This window comes from Desmodus rotundus, chromosome 7, assembly GCF_022682495.2.
Source record: "Desmodus rotundus isolate HL8 chromosome 7, HLdesRot8A.1, whole genome shotgun sequence".
Taxonomy (NCBI): Eukaryota; Metazoa; Chordata; class Mammalia; order Chiroptera; family Phyllostomidae; genus Desmodus; species Desmodus rotundus.
In genome coordinates this window covers 34,769,544-34,797,514 of record NC_071393.1, presented here as the reverse complement: position 1 = coordinate 34,797,514, position 27,971 = coordinate 34,769,544, and the positions used below count along the sequence as shown (strand labels likewise).

Genomic DNA, 27,971 nt, shown 5'->3' with positions numbered 1-27,971 from the left:
ATCATGAGGCCCCCTAAAGCCAACCCTTACACCCTACAAGCCCAACCACGCCAGGACCACCCTCCTTGGCACAGGCCCTGCTCTCTCAAGCAGGTCACGTCATACGCCATACCTGCCAAGCCTTTCCTGACAGTTCTCTTGTTTCTTCTCAGGGTCCTGAAAGAGCTCCTCTTGGCTGTGACCATGAGACCAATTAAGGTATCAAGAACCCAAAGGCCCTCCCCCTTGACCTCCCCCAACTTTCATTTAAAAAGACAATGAATCCAACAAAAAGCTGAAATACCACTACAGGATATTCTAACATTCTGTAGTTCCAAAGCTACCCATTTTAGCTATCATTTTGCAATGCCTGCTTACCTCTATAGACTAGTCCCCCTTTATTTGCAGGGGACATCTTCCAAGACCCCCAGTGAATGCCTAAAACCAGCACCTAAGCCTGTATTTATAAACTATGTTTTTTCCCATGTGTATGATACATAATTTATAAGTTAGGCCCAGTAGGAGTTGAACGACAATAACTGATAAAACAGTAATTTTAGTAATACACTGTAACAGAAGTTACGTGAGTGTGGTCTGTCTGAAAATGCCGTGTCCTACTCTCCTCCCCCTTCTCAGGATGGTGTGAGAAGACATAACGCCTGCGTGGTGACAGGAAGTGAGGTGGGAGGCGTGGGCACCATGACAGAACGTCAGCCCCGCGAGGGTGACTTGGGCACAAGCACCGTGAGCCTGTAGCAGTCAGTCTGCTGAGCGATGAACAGGCAGGCAGCTCTAGCAGCGCGGGTTGTCACTGCGCAAAAGGCTGACTCTGCACCCCGGGCGGGACACAGAGGGACAGGGCTAGATGTCACCACGCTTCTCAGAATGGCATGCAACTTAAAACTTATGAACTGTTTATTTCTGGAACTTTCCACTGAATATTTCTGAAACACAGGTGACCATGGGTAACTGGAGACTGCAGGTGAGGGACACTGCTGCACATATACACGTGTATTTTCTTCCTTAGCGAATTATTGAAAAGTAAGTTTCAATTATTTGAAAAAATACGGTAAAGAGTAAGGAAAAACAGAAAAATTTTAAAAATGTAATTCTGACTCCCAGAAATAGAAACTTTATTTTTGGTCAAAGAAATAAAAAAAAATAAATCTCAGCACGCTCTCCCCATCGGGAGCATGCCAGCCCCTCCCCTCCCCCTAGATGCACCGCGGGGGCCGTCCCCTCTCCTGCGCTCCCAGGGCCTGTCTTCTGCCTCTGTGACCTTCTCAATAAACTTTCTCTTGTCATTTGAAGAAAAAGGTGAGCATCAGACATTACGACACCGCAGTCATAAATGCTCGAACACGTACTCAGAAGAACAAAGACATTCCCCTACAGAACAACATCGTTACTACACTTAAGCAGTTAAACACGGGCACAATACACTGTCTAACACACAGTCTCCACCTGTCCCATGAGTTTGTCCCGAACAATTCAGTCCCCCAAACGCAGGCTTCGATCGCGGCTCACACACTACCCTTGGCTACCAGGTCTCTTTAGTCCCCTTTACTCTAGAACGGTTCTCTGACCTATTTTTATTTTTTAATGGCATTGAAGTCGGAGAGTTTAAGCAAGTTTTCTTATTCTGTGTCCCAGGATCTGGATTTGATCGGTTGGTTTCTCCTAATCACACTCAGACTTAAAAACTGGCAGCATGCAATGTAGGTTATAGGAGCAGTTCCCAGCCTTCCGCAGCAGGAGGCATGCCAGTACGCCTGTCCACTGACGATGATGTGAAGTTTGATCATTTAGTTGGCTAAGGAACTATTCACCGGGCCTTTTGCTAGCCACGTTCTGCAATGGTTGAAAGGCCTCAAACCCAGATGGAGGAGTGTTATGTCCTCCTGTGCTGTGATTTCTTTCCACCCTTCTAGAAGATGACCCAATATTCTCCTTGAGATGGCAGAGGCCAGGTCAGGAGTCCTGAGCCCACAGCCACCTTTATAAAATCTCCATATGAAGCCCCCTAGAGCCCAGGACTTCACTGTCGGACGCGGCACAGACGCTCCACGTCTGAAGACTGCTGAGGTGCCCTGTGCGGGTACAGGGATCGGCAAAGCCTCTCAGGACAGCAGCCCATTTGCAGATGGGACTCAGCTTCTGGGAAGCCCCGCTGCTGCTCCTGGCCTCCCCCTGGCCATGAGAACACCTCACTAGCTAATGAGTGCTGATGTTCCATCCCCTTGGGTTGGGTAATAAAAGGCACAGTCCAAAAACCTGTACTACTGTTGTGTGTTCAAATCTCCAGTTTATCTCCCTGCAGTGAGTTTCCAGGCACATCTGATATAAAACTCTATGCTTCTCAACTGCCGTCCTCAATAACCCCTAATCTTTAGGGAAGGCCAAGCTACAGTGGCCACGACACCACACTTTTCTTTACACTTAAAACCATTTTCTTTACAAATTATGCTATCCTCTGGTGCAAGAATCACAGGTAGATGACTCAAAACCCACCTGTGAGGGGCAGACTGACTTACCTTGTGTACCAATATAAGCATTCTTCTGCTTGTAGCCATCCATGAAGCTGGCATTGATGTAGTCTGTCTGGGGACAAAAAGGAAACATTGTTGCAGCTGTGTGGCATGCACCTGCACCGCTGGGGTGGGGAATGATGTATGTGGCACCTGTACCTTTGGGGGGGGGGAGGGGGAATGACGTACTGGCAGGTTAGGAAAACCCAGGCTGTGGGCAGGCTCTTCTTGCCGGGGAAAAAAAAGAGAAGCAAAAGGGCCGATTCGAAACCTCACCTCCATAAATGTTGTGGAACAACAGGGTAGCCCCGTGCAGAAAAAATCAAACAAAGAAATCAAGGAGACTCTTTCCTCATACCACACACAAAAACGACCGTATTTTGCCATGTATAACACGCACTTTCTTGCCCAAATTTTTGAGAGAAAAATAAGAATGCACATTATACATGGGTAGTACTAATTTCGTATCTATATCAATGTTTTTAATTATTTTTATGCTTGTATGTTAAAGTGTAATACTGGAAAGCAATGACGATATCTGTATGTGAAATAATACCCTGGAATATGATAACAGGTTTTGTTTCTAACTAAAAATAAATAAAATTGAATTAAAAATTGAAACGAAAGATTTTTTTTCCTGAAAGTTTTGGCCAAAAACGTGGGTGCGCATTATACACAGAAAAATATGGTCTCAAAGTAGCTCCCAGGTGTACTATAAGAGCTAAAACTAAAGAATTCTTGGAAGAACGGATAGGATTACATCCTTCTGACGTAGAGTTAGGCACGGCCTTCGTAGGTACAACACCAAAGCACAAGCAGTGACGAAAAAACAGACAGATGCAACTGCCCTGAAACTGAGAACTTCTATGCTTCAAATGACATCATCGAGAAAGTGAAAACACCCACAGAATGCAGGCATTCACTTCTAGACTATATAAAGAAATCTCACAATTCAACAGTGACAAGACAACCCGTTTTAAAGTAACCATTTCTCCAAGAAGATGTACAAATGGTCAACAAGCACAGGAAAGATGTTCAACATCATTAGCCACCAAGGAAATGCAAGGGGAAACCACCGTGAGACACTGTTTCACACCTGTTAGGATGGCTGCAGGTGAGAGAGAGACAACAGTGTGGCAAACACGGGGAGAAACTCCGCAACCCTTATCCATTGCTGGCAGGAATGTAAAATGGTACGGTCACTGTGGAAGAGCCTGACGGGACCTCAGAATGTGACACACAGTTATCAAATGACACAGGACTTCTACTTGGGAAAATGGAGTTTGTTTTTCAGGTGGTAAAAATTTTCTAAAGTTGATTGTGGTAGTGAATGCACAACTTTGCAAAAACATTAAAAAAACCATTGAATTATACACTTTAAATGGGTAAATTGGTATGTCAATTATATATTAATAAAGCTATTGTTTACAAAAAAGGGAATCCGATATGACTTGCACAGGACTACAGCCTGTAACAAAAAGGGCGGCAAGCCTAGCACACTCAGCAGGGCTCCCCATCGATGCTGCCAACGCAGGAGGCAAACTGTGAGTTAGGAGGGAAGGAAGCTACACCTCGTATCTAGGACCATCGACATCATGGGCCACCCAGCCAGACTCCACTACTATCTGATTATTCAATGACTAACAACTTTATAAAATTCCAGGAGTAAATCTGGGCAAAAATCCACTAATAAACCTTGAATCCTCCATTTATTATGGAAATAAAGTCTCTGCCCATATTTACAGTAATGAGAAGAGTTATAATTCAAGTGATGATCTTCCAACTTCCGGCCAAGACGGAGGCATAGGGAGACACACTGTGCCTGCTCGCACAACCAAAAGATGAACAACAGATTTAAAAACAAAACAATAACCAGAACTGCCGGAAAACCTAACTATATGGAAGTCCGACAATGAAGGAGTTAAAGAAGACACATTCATCCAGACTGGCAGGAGGGGTGGAGACTGGCGGCCAGGGCAGAGAGGACTCGCGGCAAGGCGGCGGCTGGAGGACGGGGGCTGGTGAGGCAGCAGCTGGCAGACCCAAATTCATGTGCAGATAAACCAGGAGGAACAAATAGGGAGCAAGACAGACTGTACAACCCAGGGCTCCAGTGCAGGGAAAGAAAGCCTCAAACCTCTGACTGTAAAAACCTGTGGGGGTTGCAGTAGCAGGAGAAACTCCCAGCCTTACAGGAGAGGTCATTGGAGAGACCCACAGGGTCCTAGAACGTACACAAGTCCACCCACCCGGGAATCAGCACCAGAAGGGCCCAATTTGATTGTAGGAAGCGAGTAAGTGACTGAAAGCCAGCCCAGAGCTGAGCAAGTGGCATTGTTCCCTCTCTGACCCCTCCCCCCCCCCACAGCATCACAACACAGTGACCTGGGTTGCCCTGCCCTGGTGAATTCCTAAGGCTCCTCCCCTTACAACATAACAGACATGTTAAGACAAAAACATATGGCCCAAATGAAGGAACAGATCAAATCTCCAAAAGTAGAACTAAGCTATGAAGAGATAGCCAACCTATCAGATGCACAGTTCAAAACAGTGGTAATCAGGATGCTCACAGAAATGGTTGAGTATGGTTGCAAAATAGAGGAAGAAGGGAAGGCTATGCAAAGTGAAATAAAGAAAAATAAGGAGTTCCCATAAGACTATCAGCTGATTTCTCAAAAGGAACCTTACAGGCAAGATGGGGCTGGAAAGAAGTATTCCAAGTCATGAAAGGCAAGGACCTACATCCAAGATGACTCTATCCAGCAAAGCTATCATTCAGAATGGAAGGGCAGATAAAGTGCTTCCCAGATAGGGTCAACTTAAAGGAGTACATCATCACCAAGCGATTATTATATGAAATGTTAAAGGGACTTATCTAAGAAAAAGATGATCAAAAATATGAACAGTAAAATGACAATAAACTCACAACTATCAATAATTGAACCTAAAAAACAAAAACAAAAACAAACTAAGCAAACAACTGGAACAGGAACAGAATCACAGAAATGGAGATCACATGGAGGGTTATCAGTGAAGAGGGAGAGAGAGGAAAATGGATGGGAAAGGTACAGGGAATAAGAAGCATAATTGGTAGGTACAAAATAGACAGGGTGAGGTTAGGAACAGTATAGGGCCCTGGCGGGTGTGGCTCAGTGGATTGAGCGCTGGCATATGACCCAAAGGATCACTGGTTCGATTCCTAGTCAGAGCACACGCCTGGGTTGTTGTCCAGGTCAGGTCCCTGGTGGGGGGTGCATGAGAGGCAACCATACAGTGATGCTTCTCTCCTTCTCTTTCATCCTCCCTTTCTCTCTCTAAAAAATGAGTAAATAAAATCTTAAAAAAAAAATAGATACAATTGATGACACCAACACTGATGTTAAATGTCTGAATAACATTTTCTCTAAATATCTCTACTAATATATTACATGGGATTTTTCATATGCACAGATATGACCAAATCAATATATTAAGTAGTGAAATCATTTGACCATTTCATCCCTATCCCTAGATAATTATGTGTACACCAGTTGTCCAAAACTTTTTTCACGTCTTCTAAACTGAAAAATCAGAGGTATCTCACTCAGGGCTGCCTCGTATCGACGCGCGCACTCACCAATACGAGGGATGCCGTGACTGCGATCGCACAGCCAAGGGGTAAGAGGAGGAGAAATCGAACATTATCGGGCACCTACCGCATACCAGACCTTGTGCTATCAGCATTTACATAAAGCACTTCATTCAATTTGCACTTCAAACTACCAGATGGGCACCCAGGGACTTGCCTACAGTAACAACAGACTGGTCTGTAGCAACATCACAACTCCAATACCGTCTCTCTGGCTTAGAATCCATGTTCTTTCAACTACAGCATTAGTGAGCTACGCTGTGTAAGGGTCTTAAGTTTCCCGCAGTGCTCCTGAGAAGACGGCAGTTCCCCATCTACCTGAGTGTGGCCACTTCGTTTTATCAGCTTCACTCTTGTTTGGTCCAGGCAGGGCACATCCCCATAGCGGTTCTTCTCTAGGTTTCCCGGAGACCTGGAGAAAAGGAAACACAGAATTCAAATGAACAGGAAGAGAAAGCGGGGGCTGTGTGTGTGTGTGTGTGTGTGTGTGTGTGTGTGTGGTACAAAGCCTGGTAGTGCGAGGAGGGCATCAGTTATCGTCAGGGGTGGTGACACAGAACTCTTCGTTATCTGGTCTAGGCAATTCCACATCATTTAATATTTTTAATGATAAGCATGTATTACTATGGAAATATTTCCGTTCAAAGAAGGAAAAGAGAGAAATAGAGGTACAGCACCAACAAAATTTAGCTGCAAATAAAATTTTCTACTACCACCCTGGCTGGTGTAGCTCAGTTTACTGAGTGCCGGCCTGAGAACTGAAGGGTCGCTGGTTTGGTTCCCAGTCGGGGCACAGGCCTGGGTTGCGGGCTAAGTAGGGGGTATGCAAGGGCAACTGATAGATATATCTCTTGCATGTTGATGTTTCTCTCTCTCTCTCTCCCCCTTCCCCTCTAAAATAAATAAAAATTTTAAAAAATAAAATAAAATTTTCTACTACTCATTTCCCAAAAGATGTTCAAAATAAATCACTTAATTTTCAGCTTAACATAGTAGGTTGAAACACATGTTTGATGCCACTCCATCCAGCTGCCCCATTAACATTTTAAAAAACGAACTAATCAGTACAAACCCCAATGTGGACCAAGAGAATTAAACCCATTTGGGCAGAGAGAAGTCAGAAGGACTCTGGCTGACTGGGCCACTTATGGAAAGCTAGGATCCACAGAAGTAGCTACAGGGAGACAAAATGACTCACCCCTAGAAACCACACGCCCTGGGAGGCAAGGCGAGGCCGAGGGCTAAAGCAGGGGAACAGATAAAAACCTGAAGGACAGGCAGTGAGAACACCCTGCCACGTTCCCCCTGTCCCACACTGTCTGACACTCCTGTGCAGGCTCGGAGCCTACCAGGCAAGAGTGGAGGAAGTGAATAGCCCCACGTAGAAGAATTCTGTCAGTTGGAGTACATCCACAAGCAGCTAGCTGGTCATTCTGATTTGAAGCTCACTCCTGCTAACAGTGCCTCCACGTGCGTTTAAGGCCCCTACTCCTAAGCCTGAACGAACAGCCAGGGATCTCCAGATAATTAGGGAAAGCCCATAACACAAAGGAGACCAATTCAAATACTCAGGGGAAAAGCACAAAAGAGAGTTGATCGAGGCTGTGATTAAAAGACTTTAATTAAGAACCTCGAAGAGAGAAAGATATTGCACACATGAAACAAGACTAGGGATGCTATAAAAAAGGAACAGAGAAGAAAGGCTCTTAGAAACTAAAAATTATATTCAAAATAAGAATTTTAATAGAAGAAACTAAAGAGAAAGTTGAGGAAATTTCCCAGAATACAGAATAAAAACGTCAAAGTGGAGAAAAAAAAATCAGAAAAAAAGAGAAGGATTCTAGCTAGGACTTGGCAAACTTTGGCCTGGCTACCTGCTTTTATAGATGAAAGTCTCCCTGGAACGCAGCCCAGCCCGCTGGCTGAGCACTGTCTGTGGGGCCGCTTTCACGTTACACCGGCAGAGCTGAGTGCTCCCGACAAAGACGGTGAAGGCCCACAAGCCTACGTACTTACCAGCTTGCCCTTTAAGAACAAGTTTGTCAATCCCTGCTCCAGGAAATGCAACCAGACTGACAGGACCATCCCAGAAAGAACTGACATGATACAAGGAAAGAAGGAATGAAAAATAGAAGTTACAGAACCCTAGAACCAAAGAACACAACCCTTCAGAGTAAAAGAGCCTACCAAGCAGCGAACAAAATGAATGAAAAAAAGGACCCCACACCAAGGCACAGCACTGTGACATTTTAATTTTTTTTATTTTTAAAGATTTTATTTATTTGTTTTTACAGAGAGTGGAAGGGAAGGAGGAAGAGAGGGAGAGAAACATCAGTGTGTGGCTGCCTCTCACGCACGCCCTACCGGGGACCTGGCCTGCAACCCAGGCCTGTGCCCTGACTGGGAATCGAACTGGCGACCCTTTGGTTCACAGGCCAGCGCTCAATGCACTGAGCCACACCAGCCAGGGCTCATTGTAACATTTTAAACAACTGAATATAGGGAAAAATAGGATAGGAAAATAAAAGACTAAAAGCAAATAAAAATGTAAGACCACTCACTCCAGAACAAAGAATGGGTTAGTAAGATTTAATATGTTTGATCATGCCACAGAAACCCATTTAGCTCTGCAGTTAAAAAATAAAATTTACAGTCATAATCATGTAAACACTGACTTTATAATAAATGGTGACATAAATATATTGGAAAAGCAGTCAAAAGGGAACAGGAGACAGGGTGTAAGTACTAAATGCTTATTTACTATAAAAATTAATATGTCTTTTAAGCGTTTTCTTTAGACTTAGGGAAAAAACCGCAGAAGGAACAGCTACAAGACTGAAAGGGGATGGCGAGCAGAGCGGAACTGAGGTTTAGGCTGATTGCCGTTTACTCTGTCACTGCTTGTTTTCTTTGCTGCTATTTTGAAAAATATTATTTGCACATATATTGATTAAAGCAAAGAAAGTAATTACAAAGACTGCTGATGTAAAATGATACCCTACACCGTTCACAGGCACAGACATACACGGGGCAGTAGAAACAAAATGGACGGGACAGAAACATGCTGTATTCACACTAGGGGCTGCTTCTGGGAATGAGAACTTACAGTGAGGACTAGAAGGCATTTCAACTTCACCATACGTTCTTGTATACAATAAAAAAAGATAACCTTGGCTGGTGTGGCTCAGTGGATTGAGCGCTAGCCTTTGAACCAAAGGGTCACCGGTTCAATTCCTAGTCAGGACACGTGCCTGGGTTGCGGGCCAGGTCCCCAGCAGGGGGCACACAAGAGGCAACCACACATTGATGTTTCTCTCCCTCTCTTCCCCTCTGTCTATAAGTAAATAAATATTTAAATAAATAAATAAACCTTTAGAAAAGATAAAACATGTATGACGAAATATTAAAAGTTATCAGCCTGGCTGGTGTAGCTCAGTGGATTGAGCGCGGGCTTGCTAACCAAAGGGTTGCTGGTTCGATTCCCAGTCGGGGCGCACGCCTGGGTTGCAGGCCAGGTCCCCAGTTGGGGACACATGAGGGGCAACCACACACTGATGTTTCTCTCCCTCTCTTTCTCTTTCCCTTCCCCTCTCTCTAATTAAATAAATAAAATATTTTTTTTAAAAAGGAAATATAACAAGTTGTCAGTAGCAGTTCTGGTGATGGGAACATAATTGTTTGTCATGTTATACTGTACTTTTCCATATTTTAAAAAATTCCCTCTTCCCACACAAATGAGCCCAGCTAACACTTCACAAAGTTCCCATGAAAATCCAACAGAGGAAGGGCACTCTTTTCAGCAAATGGTGACGGAGCAATTATAGCTCCACCCCTTCTCCAATCAACCTAAACCTTATACGTGACACAGAAATTAATGAATTGAAGACTTAAAAGTAAAACATAAAACTATTAACACTTTTAGACAAGAAAAAAACAACAGGAGAAAATCTTTGGAATCTAGGGCTAGGTTACGTGTTCTTAGACTTGGTAGCAAGAGCATAATGATGTGTAAAAGGAAAAACCGAGCTAAAAGAACTTGGTCAAAATAAAAACTTTTGCTTTGTAAGAGACCCTGTTAAAGGATGAACAGATTGGAAAAAAATATTCCCAAACTAGGTACCCAACAAAGAATCAATATCTAGAGTAAAGAACTCTCAAATCTCAATAATTTTTTTAAAATGCAAATAGAAAATAGGCAAAAGACATTTTACAAAAAGAATATACAGGAGGCAAATAAGTGTAGGAAGAGATGTGCATTAGCTATTAGGGAAATGTGATTAAAACCCCAGTGGGATGCCATCACACACCTATCGGAAGGGTTAAAATAAAAAACTGGCATGGAACGCTGTGGAGGATGCAGAGAAAATGGATCGCTCATACACCGCTGGCAGGTACGCAGAACGGATGGCACAGGAAACCAGCCAGGCAGGTCTCACAGATCTAAACACAGAGTTACACACGACTAGCAACTGTACTCTGGGACATTTACCCAGAGAAACCGAACTTATGTTTGCACAAAACCTAGACACAAACGTTCATAGCACCTTTACTCGTAATAACCAGAAACTGGAAGCAGCCCAGACGTCCTTCATAGGTGAATGGTTAAACAACGCACCCCCCCAAAAAAACCCCCCAAAAAACCCCAACCGAAACCAACCCAACCCAAATGAAACTGCTCAGCAGTAAGTAAAACAGAACCAGCTATTGAAACAAGTGACAATTTAGGTGAATCTGGAGTGGTCTGTACTGAATAGAAAAAGGGAATCCCAAAAGGCTATACACGGCATGTTTCCATTTACATACCACCACCCTTGGAATTACAAAAGCACAGTGATGGAGGATACATTAGTGGTGGCTCAGGGACGGGGAGGCGTGGGACAGAGAGTGTGGTGCTGGGACGCTTCTGTAGCTTTTCCCGTGGTGATGGACACGCAGACCTACGTGCAAGATAACAATTACATGGAACCACACGCACACACCCCCTCCCCGGGAAGATCTGATAAGACCAGTGGGTTACATCAAGGTCAGGATCTCATTATAACATTCCGCTATGCTTTTAGAAGATATTCCCATGGAAAAAATGTGGAAAGGGTACACGTGACTCCCTGTATCATTTCTTACAACCACATGGGAGTCTACAATTATTTTGTAATAAAAAGTTAAGATTTTAAAAACTCTTTTTGAAAAATGGTGTGTAAGGGGACAAAAAAAGGGAGAGAAGGTCTCCTGGTCCATGAGCATCCTGGACCACAGTGAGTACCTTGCCATCCACTCCATCGGCTACAATTCCAAGGCGGAGTTTGTTGTGTGAGTAGCTCTAACTGGAGCTTGATGTAAGACAGAGGCCTGGAGCTGATGAGGGTTCAGGGTTCTAGCTCCTGACATTAGGAGGCTCATTCATTCAATAAAGAGGCAGGATTAGGACTGGGATGGGTTCTCTAACTGTAACACAATAGCTGGTTGGGGTGATGTCAAACCTGCTGTTTTAATGGGAGGGAAGGAGGCCACAGCAGAAATGACATCTCTAGGACTGCACAGCAGAAGCTCCCAGAGCAAGTCACGAATCCCAGGACAAGTGTGAATCCTCTTCGAGTAGCCCAGAGCTCCTCGCTGCTCCACAATACATCCCTGATTCAAAACTACAGGGAAAACCGTCTGGGAAAAAATACTGGATGCGTGTGGGGTTCTGAACTGGTACGGAAGGCATGAGCACTATTTGGGAGAAAAGAATACTCCCCCCACTTGACACGCACTCCGCTTTTTCTTCTCTCACTTTCCTTCTTGATCTGCGTATCCACTTTCTTCTCAATTGCTCCTCTCTTACTTCCTTGACCTGTTTCCTAACTCATTATTTCCCTCCTTCCTTTTGCTAAAAGACTCTCTCCCTGCATCTTCTTCCAGCACACTGAATAAACTAGATAGGAATCACAGAGGGGAAGAGGCACTAAGAGAATCATGGATTCCTCAGACATTTAAGCTAGCCTCGCAGGCGGATATGAGTCTAACATCACGGGAAAGCTGAAGCGCAGAGGGCAGAGGACCTTGTGTAAGGTGCAGAGGGCATTTTGGCGAAGCTGGAATTTAGGCCCGGGAGCCACTGGGAGGAGAGCTTCCCCAGTTTTCAACAGACAGACCCTGACGAGGAGAAAAAACCCCTGCTACTGCAGCCCACAAACACGTGGTAAAATAAAATGAGAGCAGCAGTGAGAGAAACGCTCCATGATCTACTAGGTACCCAACAAAGAATCAATATCTAGAATCAGCAGTTATCAAGTAGCTACTAACCAGTTACAAACTAGCCAGGGGGGTTTGCGGGCCAGTTTGGGCTGAAGGAAAATCTTAGGAGGCTCAATTCCTAACAGGCAACTCTTCTCTTTTCCTGAGAGTTACTTTGTTTCTGTTTTGTTTTGTTTTTCTCTTTTTGGAAGCCACTTTCAGTCCCTTTCTTCTTGCTGCTGTCAACCCTGACACCAGCATAGACTACACGCTTCCATGATTCTAAACCCCAAGGTTTGCAAGGTGCAGCGGAAGGCATCCCAGAGTAGTGTACGGAGAACTACACAGAGATCAAAGAAAACGCACCACTGCAATTTTCTCTATTTCCTCTGTTTCTTTCAAAAAGCCTTATTGTTGCTGATATATATTTTGCTGGGAGATAGTTCAACTAAATTGTCTTTCTTTGGAAACCAGATGCTTAGAGAAACAGCTTAACTATAAGGCCTGTTGCTGGGGTCTCTAAGAGTCACAGTCATAGAGGATTTCTGAGACTGGGTTCCCTGAAATACAACTTGTAGTAACTGGAAGTGTTTTTGTCGAACCAGAGGCGTTTCCTCACAAACTAGGGACTATGTCTCTGCCTTCACAGAGCATTGCAGAACATCTCTCTGGCTTTAATCTGGAGTTATTAGAGATCATCTCGAGAGAGGAAGATTTTTTTTTTTAATTAATTTTTGGAAATAGCTTGAGACTGGGCTGTGAACTAAAGCAATTTGATGTCTCTTCTGAATTGTTTCTGTACTTCACGAACACAAGTTCAATCACGCGGACCTGAACAACGGTCAGAAACTGGTGTCCATCAAAACTTGGTTGATAAGCCAACACTTCCCAGGTTGCCTCTGTCCACTAGATGCAGCGTCGTGGTCGGTGCCGCCGCAGTTTCTCACCAGGGACTCCGAGTGGAAACAGGAAGAGGGTCTGGCGACAGGGCTTCTGTGCATCTTGCACGGCACACTCCTACAGCAACGCTGGCGACTACGAACCCTACGGATCTGGAAGACGGCACTGAAGAACGCCCGAGAGCTTTACAGAAAGCTGTGATTCTACCCCACTTTTCCCGGCACCCCAACATTACAACTTATTGGACTGTTTTCACTGTTGGCAGCTGGCTTGGGATTATTTCTCTATTTATGGCCTATGATTCAGCAAGTTGACTGCTGAGGGTTTGCTTTCCTGAAAGACAGAGTGAAACTTTAGTAAGAAAATTCTCTTTGGGGCAGTGAGAGGGTTGAGCCAGCTGCACCAAATGACTGTGTTCGTGGGAGATGTAAAGCCAATCATATCCTCATTCCTGGTGATGGCCTATGACCCTTCCTGGCCTGTCCCATCTGCAGAGTTCGGTTTAGCACAGACAGAGGCATAGGGCTGTGTATGATTTCCCACGGTTCAGCACATCACTGCAGCTGTGGCTGAATCCAGAACTGCTGGGACGGGATCTACGTGGATATAATGGGAAGTCAGATATTTACTGTGCTGGGATTACACCATGTGCATTGGCCAGTGGGCAGGTGCCTTTCCAGGATACACACAGAACTCAGACGCTGCTACAGTAACTGAAAGGTCCTTCTCATAGCCCATTGGATACCAGGATTTTCCACAGTCAGGATCCAGCATGAAGAATTCCCAATCAGACACAGATTCTGGGATTGGAGACAGCGTGCCTGTCTCCAGCGGAACTCACATGGGAAGTAGTGACAGACTGCAAACACCATCCCCCAAAACTTTCTCCCCTGCCCCCTTCAGTGTGGTACAGCTCTGTCTGCAACAGGATCTGAGAAAAGGCCGTTAGGAAGCAGTTTACTGTCCCGTGTTTTCTTCAAACAGATGGAAGAGGAGAGCAAGGAGTCCACACTTCCACTGCTGCCCCGGTTCTCACAAGCACTGCCTCCAGCACCATGTGGACCGAGCCAGAATGCGATTCTCCTGCAGAAGAAGACTCAAACTGGGAAATTCTAGAGTTGCCACATCCTTTTAGGTCCGGTAGACTCGACACTTCCTCCCCGCTGATTTGTGTCTGTATCGCTAGGTTCAGATACTGGAATTACACCGGAAGATACAGTTGGTGCACTGGGGAACCTATCATTTAAACCCACCCTATTCACTCAAAGGAGCATGAGCCCGTGGCCCCCTGGGCTGGCTGAGAGCGCTGTCTCAACTCCAGGGAAACTTCAGAATTTTAATCCAGCTACGTGTAGTGCCACCTGTTCTCACATTTTCCCCCCAAAGCTGTGACTAGCTCTTCTCTTTACACTCTCAACATAGTTTTTGAGCCATTAAATTCTTTCACCACTTTGCTGCCCTCAGGGGAGTGAGCCCTCAAGGGACAGTGTTTCTAGGCACATTTTTCCTCCAGATTCTCCACCCTTTTTGACCAGCTGTTGTTAGACCAACAGGTCGGCTTATCCAGGCACCAAACTCTCTTCCGGTGGCAGTGAGGACGTTCATGCTTCCCCGTTTTCTTGTGTTAATGCTTATGGTAACATCAAACTGAGCCTCGCTGTCATCAAATGAGTCATTTGAAACATACAGCGAAGTTGTGGCTTGCTTTCTTTACAGGGGCTAAAGCAACACTTTTCTACTTATGCAAATTACAGATCCTAAATTCACGCACCCGTGGGAGCTCAATAAAGATTTACTGAATTGAAAAAATAAAGTAAAAGGAAATTCTGAACCCTCACACAGAAGTGGGAAAACTCGAGGAGCTGCATTCTGTCAGCGTGTCCACCGGTGCACCAGGGTTTTTTCTTGAACGGATGTGCCACATGCTGCTTGAAAGCAAAGAAGGGAGACTGGAGAGGGAACGGGAAACCTGAGCAGCATGTGTAGGCTTGGTGTCCACGCAGCATGTCACGAGGCTGCTATTGGGGTAACCAGAAGTCAGGCACAAGGGAGAAAAGAAATGCCACAAATGAGACTCCCCGCGACAAGGTTGATTCTTTGCAGTACGTGGGAACCAGGAATGTCCACAGTTATGGCTCGTTACACAAAGGTAAGTGATAAGAGAGAAATGGAAACTGAGAATTTCAAGTCTGTAATATGAGCAGCTAGTTCTTTGGTAGAACACGGTGGGGAGAACTGTGTTGCAACACAACTGTACACACTTACTTTGACTGAAGATGGCATCTAGAGCTGTGGCTGCAGATTTATGAGGGAAGGCTCCAAAGAGCTTTCCTTTTGAGCGTATGTAGAAGAGACACTCACATGGAAATAGATTCAGCTACTTACTTACCTTGAATTCAACTATTATTAAAGCTCCTAGCCCCTCTCCCTTCTTGCCAGGAAGCCATAATATATGTTGACTTAAGAATGTCTAACCCTGTAGAGAATTTTTATAACAATGTATTTGAGACTTCTGACCAAGATGGAGTCGTAGGTAGATACACTGTGCTTCCTCATACAACCAAAAGAAAGACAACAACAAATTTAAAAACAAAAAACAAACAACTGCTAGAAAATCAAACCGTATGGAAATTCTGACAACCAAGGAGTTAAAGCAGCAGCATTCATCCAGACCAGAGGGAGGGGTGGAGACGGGCAGCTGGGGTGGAGAGGATGTGCGGCAAGGAGGCAACTGGCAGACCAGGTGGTCCACTTTCATGTGGGGATAAACCAGGAGGGACAACTGGGAAGCAACACAGACCGTACACCCCAGGGCTCCAGTATGGGAAACTAAAGCCTCGAAACCTTTGGCTGTAAAAATCTGTGGGGGTTGTGGTGGTGGGAGAAACTCCCAGTCTCACAGGAGAGTCTGTTGGAGGAACCCATGAGGTCCTAGAACGTACACAGACACATGCACCCAGGACTCAGCACCGGAAGGGCACAATTCACTTGTGGGAAGCAGGGGAAGTGACTGAAAGTGGGGGAGAGCCAAGTGAGCAGCATTGTTCCCTCTCTGACCCCTCCCTCACATACAGCACCACAATGCAGCGACCTGGGTTGCCCTACCTTGTTGAATACCTATGTCTCAGCCCCTTACAACATACTGTGCCGAGACAAAGAAATATGGCCCAAATAAAAGAACAAATCAAAACTCCAGAAAAAGAACTAAGCAACGAGAAAATAGCCAACCTATCAGATGCAGAGTTCAAAACACTGGTAATCAGGATGCTCACAGAAATGGTTGCATATGGATACAAATATAAAGGAAAAAGTGAAGGCTATGCAAAGTGAAATTAAAAAAATATATACAGGGAACTAACAGTGATGGGAAGGAAACCAGGACTCAAATCAACAATTTGGAACAGGAGGAAGAAATGAACACTCAATTGGAACAGTATGAAGAAATAAGAATTCAAAAAAAAAAAAAAATGAGGAGAGGCTTAGGAACCTCTGGGACAACTTTAAACGTTCCAATATCCAAATCACAGGGGTGCCAGAAGAAGAAGAGGAAGAGCAAGAAATTGAAAACTTATTGGAAAAAATAATAAAGGAGAATTTTCCCAATCTGGCAAAGGAAATAGACTTCCAGGAAGTCCAGGAAGCCTGGAGAGTCCCAAAGAAGTTGGATCCAAATAGGAACACTCCAAGACACATCATAATTACATTATCCAAGATTAAAGATAAGAAGAGAATCTTAAAAGCAGCAAGAGGAAAGGACACAGTTACCTACAAACGAGTTCCCCACAAACGAGTTCCCCTTAGACTGTCAGCTGATTTCTTAAAAGAAAACTTATAGGCAAGAAGCAGCTGGAAAGAAGTATTCAAAGTCATGAAAGGCAAGGACCTCCATTGATTCAAGATGACTCTATCTGGCAAAGCTTTCATTTAGAATGGAAGGGCAGATAAAGTGCTTCCCAGAGAAGGTCAAGTTAAAGGAGTTCATCATCACCAAGCCCTTATTATATAAAATGTTAAAGGGAGTTATCTAAGAAAAAGAAGATGATCAAAAATATGAACAGTAAAATGACGACAAACCCAACTATCAACAACTGAACCTAAAAAAACAACAAAAGCAAACTAAGCAAAGAACTAGAACAGGAACAGAACCACAGAAATGGAGATCACATGGAGGGTTATCAGTGGGGAGGGGGAGGAAGGAGAGTGGGGGAAAAGGTACAGGGAATAAGAAGCATAAATGGTAGGTACAAAATAGACAGGGGGAGGGTAAGAATAGTACAGGAAACAGAAGCCAAAGAACTTATATGTACAACCCATGGACATGAACTAAAGGGGGGTGGGGAATGCTGGAGGGAGGAGAGCGCAGGGTGGAGGGGGATAAAGGGGAGAAAAAATATGGGACAACTATAATAGTGTAATCAATAAAATATACTTTAAAAATAGTATTTGAGCTGAAACTGACAACAATTGCTGGGAAACAATGTATCAAATGCTCCTGCGAATTATTTTGAAGGAAACTGCAGCCCTCCCTCAGACAGTAATGTTATACTATAAATACTCTAGAGCAAAACTGCCGAAATGAAAGGACCGGAGATCACACGGAGGACAGGAACAGAAAGCCTACACTTTTGTGTTTTTCCTAAAAATACCTGCATTTCAGGGAAATATTAATTAAGACAATGTGTCCATTATTAGAGGGTTTCTCTTCTGTTACCAAAGACCATCGGAAATTTCAGAGCACAGAACGTTGGCAACAAGCCCCAAAGGGGGAAGTCCCTCGTCCTGGAGGAAAGAAGCCGTCGCCTAAGTGAGAGGATGCTCCCTGACAGGCCCTGGAGTGCCGGAGCACGGTGGGCGGCCCGGCCTTTCCTACTTACATGGAACAATGGAAAGTGCCAACAGGGTTCTCACGACGGATGTCTTCATACTCCTCGTATATGCCCTGCTTCTGCCTGGTGCTGACATAGTTCATCAACTCCGGGATGGTCATGGCATGGGGACCTGGAACGTGCACCGAGTCCCAGTCTAAAGCAGGAGGGAGGGAGAGCAGGATGATCTCATCGAAGGGGTCCGGGTGGCCATTCATCTGGGGCAGGAACTGGAAGTTCCACGTGGCGAGATCCATCTTGACGAACCCACCCAGGTTTTCTGGAAGGCACTCTCTGGGCAGGTGCTGGGTGACCTCAGAGGTCTTCAGTATCTGAATCTGGAAGGCCAGAAACAAGCACGTGAGTGCGTGGGGGAAAGACATAGTGAAGATGAAGAAGAGACGGGCTCCGGAGACACAGTTACACACAGAGGATGCTACTGTGATGCTTCTGTGGGTGTCAGATGGGCGCGTGGAATGCCGGGGGAGGGTGGGGTTACTCTGCACACGAGGACTGACTAACCACTATGCTGTACTCCCGAAACTAATACAGACTCATACTGGGTTTGGAGAATAGGACGAGATGGCCTGAAATACTCGACATAGTTGTCAAGGTAGACAGTCCTGAGCTCGGAGTCCTATGAATTTCTCAGACAATTCCCATAATGTGTATCAAATTCACTCCTGGAGTTAGGGGCTCAGTTATATACCTTCCGGGAAGAAGGTAAAGTGAACAAAGGTATTATTTTATACTATTAGCAAGGCATCCCAGTAACATTTGATGCGGGTGTTCACCTTCTGACTACCAATAATGCATAGGAAATGGTTATTTTTGTCAACTTTATACGACGTCTGTTAGCTCTGCTTTACTCAGAGACTGGCAAGGATGTTCTCAAACATAGCTTTCTATGAAAATAAGTCAAGACCAGCCGCCTAAACTCAGAGTTGTCCAGGAAAAATGCTACAGAAGTCACAAGAACACCCAATTCTGCTCTCTGCGGGAACACAGCCATACCGGACCATATTAGCCTAGTTGGTTGTTCTTGGAATCCGTGAGGAATAAAGGTGCTGATCTCTCTTGTTGGTGCCTCTTCCTGGAATGCCCTCTTTCCCTCCTTGGCCTCAAGGACAGCTTATAGCACGTGAAGCCCCTCTGCCCAGGCAACACTCTCCTCCGTGCTCCTGCAGATCCAGTCCTCTGCACTTGTCTGTCCGTGTCCCCTATCAGAGCCACGAGCACCTCCAAGGTCAGGACTGTCTCGCTCAACTTTTCACTCCTAGGGCCCAGAGCCTGGACTGTGAAGGTGCTCAGTATATTTTGAGTTTATACACGCACTCATGCTTGTATACAAAAGTGCAAGAACTTGCCTAAGGAGTCTTCTCAAAGAGTTATATTAGGAAGGATCTCCCCTGCTCTGAGTCACCAGGTCCCTAAGCAGTTCCACAGAACCAAACACCTTCAGCTTCCCCTCTCCACCTCGAGTCCCCCCAGCTATAAAGATCTGCATTGTTACTATTCATGTAGCCTCGTAAAACCCTTTGCTACAAAAATCTCTGATAACATTCCACAACTTTATTGTCTTACCCCATTGTTCAATGTTTCCAATGCCCTTTCTTTCAAGGGTAGAAATGAATGAGTAAAACCATAATCCTTCAGTCCTGGAACAGTCAGGGGATGATAACAAAACTAAGATAATTTAAGTAACACTTCTGAAGTTCGGAAGCAACAAGCCGTTTTAAAAGAAAACGCCTGGAACACAAGTAGAGACAGAGTGAGAGACTCTTCTCTGCCCCACGTGGTGGCCAAAGGCCTGAGTGGCGTTTCCAGTGGAACAGATTCAAACACCAGCACGGCCGACGCCATCACACCGCGTGCGTTGCTGCACATTAAAGGCCTGCGGCGGCACTAGGCTACGTTTTGGTCGCAGCAATCACGAAGATATCCAGGGGAGGCGCCCCTTCGGTACCACTTCCAAGCAGGGTGCGGTGCCGGGGGCGTTCTCAACACACAGTCTGTCCAGTCCCTGACTGCAGGAAGCTGTGGTTCAGCAGGAGAGCCCGCCTACACCGGGCGGAGGAAGAACGAAGCACAGAAGACGCGCGACGGAAGCAGAAAGTGCTTCTCTAGCAGATGAGACAGCACATTGGGGTCGAAGGCAGAAAATTAGTGGGCAGGCCCCAACGGCAGGAATGGGCACCCATCTCCCCGCCTGCGAGTAAAACGAAGCTGCTTACCCTCTCGCGGACTTTGTCCTTCAGGAGGAGGCTGATGATGGAGTAGGGTACTCGGAACCACATGGGGGCCCCCACGATCAGCACTTTCTTCAGCCGGGCTGGGAACGCTCCCTGCGGAGAACACACGGGAGGGTTTCAAGGCGCCCATCGGGCACTGGGACAGCGCCTGATGGGGCCTGTGGCTGTGCAGGCCCAAGGCATAGGTTTTCGGCGCTTCTCTCCGTTCTTACCCAGCAGGGGGAGTCTGCGGCCTAAGTCAGGTCTCGCTTGAGTAGCTGAAGAAAAAGTAGTTTAAAAGAAATTAAAAGCCGATTACCTTTAAAAGTAATGATGTTATATTCTTGTAGATATAAGCTTTATGGATCAAAAACTAGTCTGACTTTTCTTATCAGCATATGATGGAGGAGGACCCCCCCAAAATGAATTTATTTATAAGAAATTGTGTTTATTCTTACATGTTTAAACTTCAGTCACTTTTAAAGTTCTCCCCATTTGATGCAATACACCTACTGAAACGTTTTTTTTCCAATGCTCAAAACAGTTTTTGAACACGCTGATTTTGATGCTTTTTAGTGCTTCTGACGTTTTTTTGTTTGTTTCACCTCTTCCACATCTGCAAAATGTTTCCCTTTGAGGACTTTTTTCATCGGGGAAACAACAAAATGTGGAAAGTCAGTATGGGCGAGATCCGGTGAACAGGGAGGGAGGGGCACACGCTGGTTTTGGTCATGAACACTCAGCACAGTGCGGGCAGGTGCGCTCGTAAGTCACCCACCATGAAATGGGCAAACGTGTTGCGTCTTCAACAAAAATTCACTAAAGCCAAACACAACCTCTCGCAACAAAACAGCAGCGGGTATACAGACACAGACGGCTTCCTAGAACACTCACCTAGAAAGAAGCCTGTGCTAAAGCGGCCTGCCCTCCAGAACATAATTCCGTTTTTTGGGGGGGAGGGCCCTCTCTGATATGTGTGCATCCTTCAGTTGTGCTTGTTAGAACTTTAAGGAAAAATCAGATCACGAATAGACTGAGTATGAAAGAAACACTTCTCTCATAGTTTTTCTTTTATTCTGGTATCTGTGTATTTTTAATTTTTTTTTTTACTGAACTCTTCATCCACTTATGTGTTCATTTAGTTAGCTGATAAATATGATCTAGTGGGCCCAACGGTCCAGAAGAAAAGGAGATGATCGGCACGAGGCGTAAGAATGAAAAACAATGACTTTGTAATCCAACGCTCTAGTTTCTTTTAGTTTCTCAGCATCTCAGCCCTTCTCACAGGCAGAGACACCATGTAATATAGGCAACCTCACAGAGCGGAAACTGTTGCCAAGGAAATAAAATAATAAGAGAGGAAACTACAGCTAAGTATCTTCTACCGCTTCGTCCCTCTTCTTTCCCAAAAGGCTGCGTGCTAATTTGGCGTCGCTCTATGGGTGCTCTTCAGTTCTGTGGATTTGGGGTCTGCAAACATTCCCTCGGGAGAGTACACAGCATCCAGAACAAAATTCTCCAAAGGCCACTTCACTAAAGTCTGAAAAATTACCTTTCATCTCTTCCCTGAAACACGCAACAATTTATTTTCAGGGCCTAAATATGTATTTAGGGGCCAAGGCCCCTTTAACAGCCAGATCAGAAACCAGTCTCAAGAAACAGCTATGTTTGCAGAAAACGATAGAAAGTGAAAGCTGTGACCTGCGTTCAGGGGAAAGCGACACAGACTTAGACCCAGTTCGGTAAGATGACTTTCTGGCACACACACACACTGCTGATGTGACTTAGTAACACCTTCTAGGAGGCACCTGCCAGTACACATGGCCTTAAAAATGCGTAGCCTCTAATCAGGTAATTCCATTCTGAGACTCTATTCTAAGGAAATAATGAGAAACACAAAGATTTATAAATAAAAATGTTACTAAACTTTTATCTTTTAATTATCTTTTTTAATCCTCACCCAAGAATACCTCTATTGATTTTTTAGAGAGAGAAGAAGGGAAAGAGGGAGAAACATCCACTGATACCCCCCCTCCACACCTCATCTGGGGAACACGCTCACAACCAAGGCGTGCGCCCCAATTGGGAATCAAACCCACAACCCGCGGGCAGGCAGGACGATGCTCCAGCCAACTGAGCCCCCCTGGCCGGGGCGACAGTTCCATTTTTGACAATTAAAAATAACACTTTAAAACTGTAAATAATATGTGTCTGAAAATGGGTAGTGGTTAGCAAAAATGGTGTATCTCTTAATAAGATTGCTATTTAAAGATTTCAAAGATTTTTTAGGCTTCCAGCCAAGATGGAGGTATAGGTAGATATGCTTTGCTTCCTCACACAACCAAAAGGATAAAATATTACACACTCTTACAGAAAAAAGACTATAAAAAATTATATCAAAAGCTAAATAGTTTACCTCTTATAAGTGGGATCATGAGTACTTTTAATTCTATTCTTTACATTTTATTTTCTATAATACTTTGTATTATTTTTATTTTTTACAACCTTATTTAAAATGTTTATATTCTTTATTCCAGTAGTGCTACTTCTAGAAATTCACTTCAAGCAAATTACTTAACGTGCAAACAAAATACGGATATAAAAATGTTTATGATAAAAAATTTAAAAATCCAACAACATAGAAACAGTTAAATAATTTGCAGTAAATACAGGATAGACTAATATTCAGCAATTACAAGTGTTCACAAAAACAGATGATGGAACTTATTGTATATAAAAGTTATATAAACATAAATAAAGACTGTATTATAAAACTTCTGGAAGTGCCATACACCAACATGTAAACTGGCTATTTCTGCATGATAGTGTCAAAGGTAATGTCTGTTCTTAATGCATTTGATTTACAATCAAATCTTTTCTAGTTCTAATAATGTTTTGAACAGTAAACTGTGAATATGAAAAGTCAGCCCCTACCAATAATAAGCACAAAAGGATAATGGTGAGCACCTGAGCTACAACAGCAGCTGTGCGCACTGGCCACTCGCACACCCGACTGCTCCCCCTGTCCTTCCCCATGGCTCTGTGTCCTAGAGAAAAGATGACTTACCCTTGGTGTATGCTATGTTTTTATAAATGTACATATATATTTTTAGAGACATAACAAACATGCAAGATAAATAACTCTAAGGCTTTATTGAGTGACATAACAAAAATGCTCAGCATTTCTGAACGGGAGAATAAAATACCGTAAAGATGTCAACCCTCCCTAAATTAATTTATGAATTCATTACATTCAAATAAAGTTCCAAAGTGTTTTATTTCATAAAACTTGACTGAATGACTCTAGAGTTGATGTAATCGAAAGATAACAAAATTTAAAACATTTTTTTTATCAGATTTGTAATTTTGAAAAAGTTACCTCTGGGGAACGGCACTTGGGTGGCTGAGGGAGGGGAGTCAGACTTTTCCTTAAATTGTTTTCATAATTAAGATAACTAGTTGCAAACTTCATTTTAAGTATGCATACATATATAACATACATATATTAAGTATGTTATATATATCATAAAAACTTCAATGAAAGCACATGAAAGTTCCTGTATATACAGGTTCTTACAGGTATATATAAAGTACCTGTAAAACAGTTAAAACTACTTAGAAATAAAAGATGATGAGAAAGCTTGTCCCAGAAGATACTAAACTTTATTACAAGGCTACAGTAAATAAAACAGTGCATATATTAGCCTACCTGGCCAGATAAATAGAACAGGGAGTCCAGAAATAGAAACACAACCATTTGGGAATCTAGTACAAGATAAAGGTATTATCCCAAATGAGTAGGAAAAATCTACTAATTAGTAAATGTTGCCAGTATAACTACTTGATAGCAAATTATCTTATGTATATTATATATCAAATATAAAAATATATTGTTAAATATATGTAGTGTAACATTTGAAAATTACAATGAAAAATAAAGAAAATAGTGTGACAACAGACACCATAAAGTTGAACAAATCATACACTGCAAAAAATGCTGGTAACATGTACTTAATAATATTCTTTTTTTTAATTTTTAAAATTTGTGTATTGATTTGAGAGAGAGAGAGAGAGAGAGAGAGAAGAAACACCGACAGGTTGTCTCCCGTCCTCGCCCTGATTGGAGGTCAGGCCTGCGACCTCTGGTGGATGGGAGCGCACTCCTGCGGAGCCACACGGCAAGGACCTTAATGCCATTCTTAATAACAAGTCTTATAAATCAGTAAGAGGAATACTTCAATAGAAAAGTGGGTAAAGCATATGAAAAAAAAATTAAATAAATAATGAGCCCTGGCGTGTGTGGCTCAGTGGATCGAGCGCTGGCCTGGGAACCTAAAGGTCGCCAGTTCTATTCTGGTCAGGGCACATGCCCTGGTTGCAGGCCGAGTCCCCAGGTGGGGGCGTGTGGGAGGCAACCAATAGATGCTTCTCCATCACATCAAAGTTTCTCTCCCTCACTTCCCCTCTCTCTAAAAATAAGTAAATAAAATCTTTTTAAAAAACCATGAATATGATTAAAATCTGAATGATAAGTCAATGTTGATGAGACTAGTGAAAAAAGGTGTTGATAGGAGTGTAAATGTGAACTAAGTTTTGAGGGTTATTTGGCAATAGTTACCAAAATTTCAAACACGGGTACTCTTAGACTGTACAAATTTACTTACAGCAATTTACCCTGAAGAAATGATTGGTCAAATATGCAAAACTGTATGTAAAATGGTGTTCACTGAAGCCTTTAGAATAACCACCCACTCCTAAAAAAAGCATGCACTTCATTTTTCTGCTTCGAATATCTGCAGTCATTAAAAAAAGCGAAGCAGCCCTGGCTGGTGTGGTTTAGAGGACGGAGCGCCAGCCTGGGGAACCTAAGGGCCACCGATTCGATTCCTAGTCGGGGCTCACGCCTGGGTTGTGGGCCAGGTCCCCAGCGGGGTGCGCATGAGAGGCAACTGCATACTGATGTTTCTCTCCCTCTCTCCCTCCCTCCCCCTCTCTCTAAAAATAAATAAAACTTTTAATTAAAAAAGCGAAGAAAACACGAGTAACAGCTACATATATGACTGACATAGAAAGATGAAGAAGATAACACTGTTAAGTAAAAACTGGCCAGTTACAATCGGTAGATATAACACAAGTCCATAATTGTAACGAAAAAAATTATACACACGTACACACACATACACTTTGAAAACCTCAGTCAAGCTCTTTATATGATAATACCCAAGGTGTAGGGTTATAATGTCTCCGCTCTGTCCTGTAGCAGCTTGTATCACCTTCGGTAGGTCCCCAAATTCTCCAGGTCTAAGCTTCCAGACCCGTGAGATGGGGACAGTAACACCAATCGCCATCACACCTCACAGTACAGACGTCAGGGTTAAATGGACTTGAAAGCATGAAAAGAGCTCAGAACAGCATGTGAAGCACTCAATAAGAATAATTATTGCTTCATAAATGTCTCCATTAATGAATTTTTAAACCTATGTGTTCTAGCCATGTGTTTCAACCATGCATTTCATAATCAGAAAAATACAGATTTATCCTTCAGGGGTGAAGTCCACACTGTCTGGTTTAAAGTGGTTCATCTAAAACAACAATTAAAGCCCCGGCCAAGGAGGCTCAGTCAGCTGGAGCAGGGTCCCGTAACCAAAAGGTTGTGGGTTCCACTCCTGGTCAGGGCACAAGCCTAGGTTATGGGTTCGATCCCTGGTCCAGACACATACAGGAGGCAACCCATCAATGCTTCTCTCTCACACCAATGTCTTTCCCTCTCCCTCCCCTCTCTCCCTTCCTCTCTCTCTAAATGCAATGAAAAAATGTCCTCAGGTGAGAAGTTAATTAATTAAAAATAATAATTAAAGTTAAGAATCCCGATGGTGACAACCATAGGGATTATGACATTTTAAAGTTTAAAACGAGAGTTAGTTCTATGAAATTTATGAAGATGTTAAAATCTACCCAGAGCAACTTAAGCTGTCAAAGATTATTATTTTTATTCCAGTGTCCTATTTTGACCCAAATCCTCATCACAGTAGCTGCTGGAAGTTAATTCATGCTAAATAGAAACCTGAAGTGTGAGACTGTTCATTAAAGATAAACTTCTGTTTACAACTTTCACGAGAATGAGGACGGTAGGGGATTATATTTAAAGTTGTATCTGTTCACAGTGACAGAGCGACTAAGTCACTAGAAAGACCGTGAGACACAGATTCTAAAGCAACAGGACTTCTACGGCAGCCTGTTCTAATTTACACAGCAGAACAGCAGAACACCTACAGTACCTCGTTATTCTGAGTCAAAATAACGAGGGACACACCAACGGCACAGGAACACTGGAAGAGAAAAAGGACACAACTTTGTTGTTACTCAAAGGGTTTGCACAAACACAGAAAGGTTATTTTAGAACTTCTAAATTTATTTTTTTAAAGATTTTATGTACTTATTTTTGAAAGAGGTGAAGGAAAGGAGAAAGACAGGGAGGGAAACATCAATGTGTGGTTGCTTCTTGCACAACCCCTACAGGGGGGCCTGGCCCGCAACCCAGGTCTGTGCCCTGACTGGGAACTGAACCGGTGATTCTTTGGTTTGCAGGCCTGTGCTCAATCCACTGAGCCACACCAGCCAGGGCTAACTTTAAAAATATAGAAAAATTGGAGTTCAGTACTGGGATGGTTCAAAGCACTCGTACTTGTTGGTGACAATGTATTTTTTTCCACTTGTATCGAGGGTAACCTAGAGATGTATACAAGAGATATAAGAATATTCATAATCATTAGCCAAATAACCCAAGTCTTAGAAGTATCCTTTCAAAAATAATTTAAAAGGAAGAGCTGAAATGATCACAACAGCATTATTTAAACAACCTGAACAACACAAAAAGTTAGATGGTTAATTGAATTGCCTATAGTATACTGACTTACCAGGTTATTGTGACTTTGTTACAACTGAGTCTAAATTGTGAAAAGGAGGGACCATTTCATATGTAAAACTGGGGAAAAAATAGCTATCCACATGGGGGAAAAATCAGATTCCTACATCTGTACCGTACTGCAAATTCAACTCCATAAACTGGAAACAAACAGCCCTCAAAAAATCAATTCTAGACGTATAAGGTTATAAAAAACCAAAATTTTAACCTTTTTTAAAGAAAACAGACTTCTGGTCAAGATGGAGGCACAGGCAGACATGGCTCGTTTCTTCTCACAACCACATGAAAATTACAACTAAAATATAGAACAACCATCACTCAGAACCGTCAGAAATCAAGCTGAGTGGAAGTCTGACAACTGTGGAATTAAAGAAACCACATCCATTCAGGCTGGTAGGCGGGGCACAGACAGAACGGGCTGGTCCCTCACCCACGCGTGGTGAATAAAAACTCGGGAGGGATATCTTAGGAGCAAGGAGTCCCAGACCCTCACCAGGACCCCAGCCCAGGAATCTCCAGTGCCAGGAAGCTAAGTCCCCACAACTTCTGGCTGCAAAAACCAGCGGGGATTGAGTTGGTAGAAGAAACTGATGGGGCCCTAAGCAGTTCCTCTTAAATAACCCACATGTGAACTCACCTACTCAGACTCACTCCCTCTGAGCTCCAGCACCAGGGAGCAGCTTGAGAGGCACCAGTGGC

The 27,971-nt window shown here is 43.7% G+C and overlaps 1 protein-coding gene and 1 pseudogene across 3 annotated transcripts in view; one reads left to right on the top strand and one right to left on the bottom strand.

Annotated features, from left to right (window-relative positions):
- Positions 1–27,971, bottom strand: part of PTPN9 (protein tyrosine phosphatase non-receptor type 9) — a 78,882-nt gene that overhangs the window by 6,332 nt on the left and 44,579 nt on the right. For all 3 annotated transcript variants that reach the window (XM_053927597.1, XM_071221920.1, XM_045192769.2), the window contains exons 6-9: positions 20,351–20,461; positions 18,126–18,454; positions 6,454–6,547; positions 2,514–2,580 (exon numbers count right to left, since the gene is read on the bottom strand). In XM_053927597.1, the coding sequence (XP_053783572.1) occupies positions 2,514–2,580; positions 6,454–6,547; positions 18,126–18,454; positions 20,351–20,461 (601 nt within the window). The remainder of the gene's footprint in view (positions 1–2,513; positions 2,581–6,453; positions 6,548–18,125; positions 18,455–20,350; positions 20,462–27,971) is intronic.
- Positions 12,976–14,848, top strand: LOC128781308 (STE20-related kinase adapter protein beta pseudogene; annotated as a pseudogene).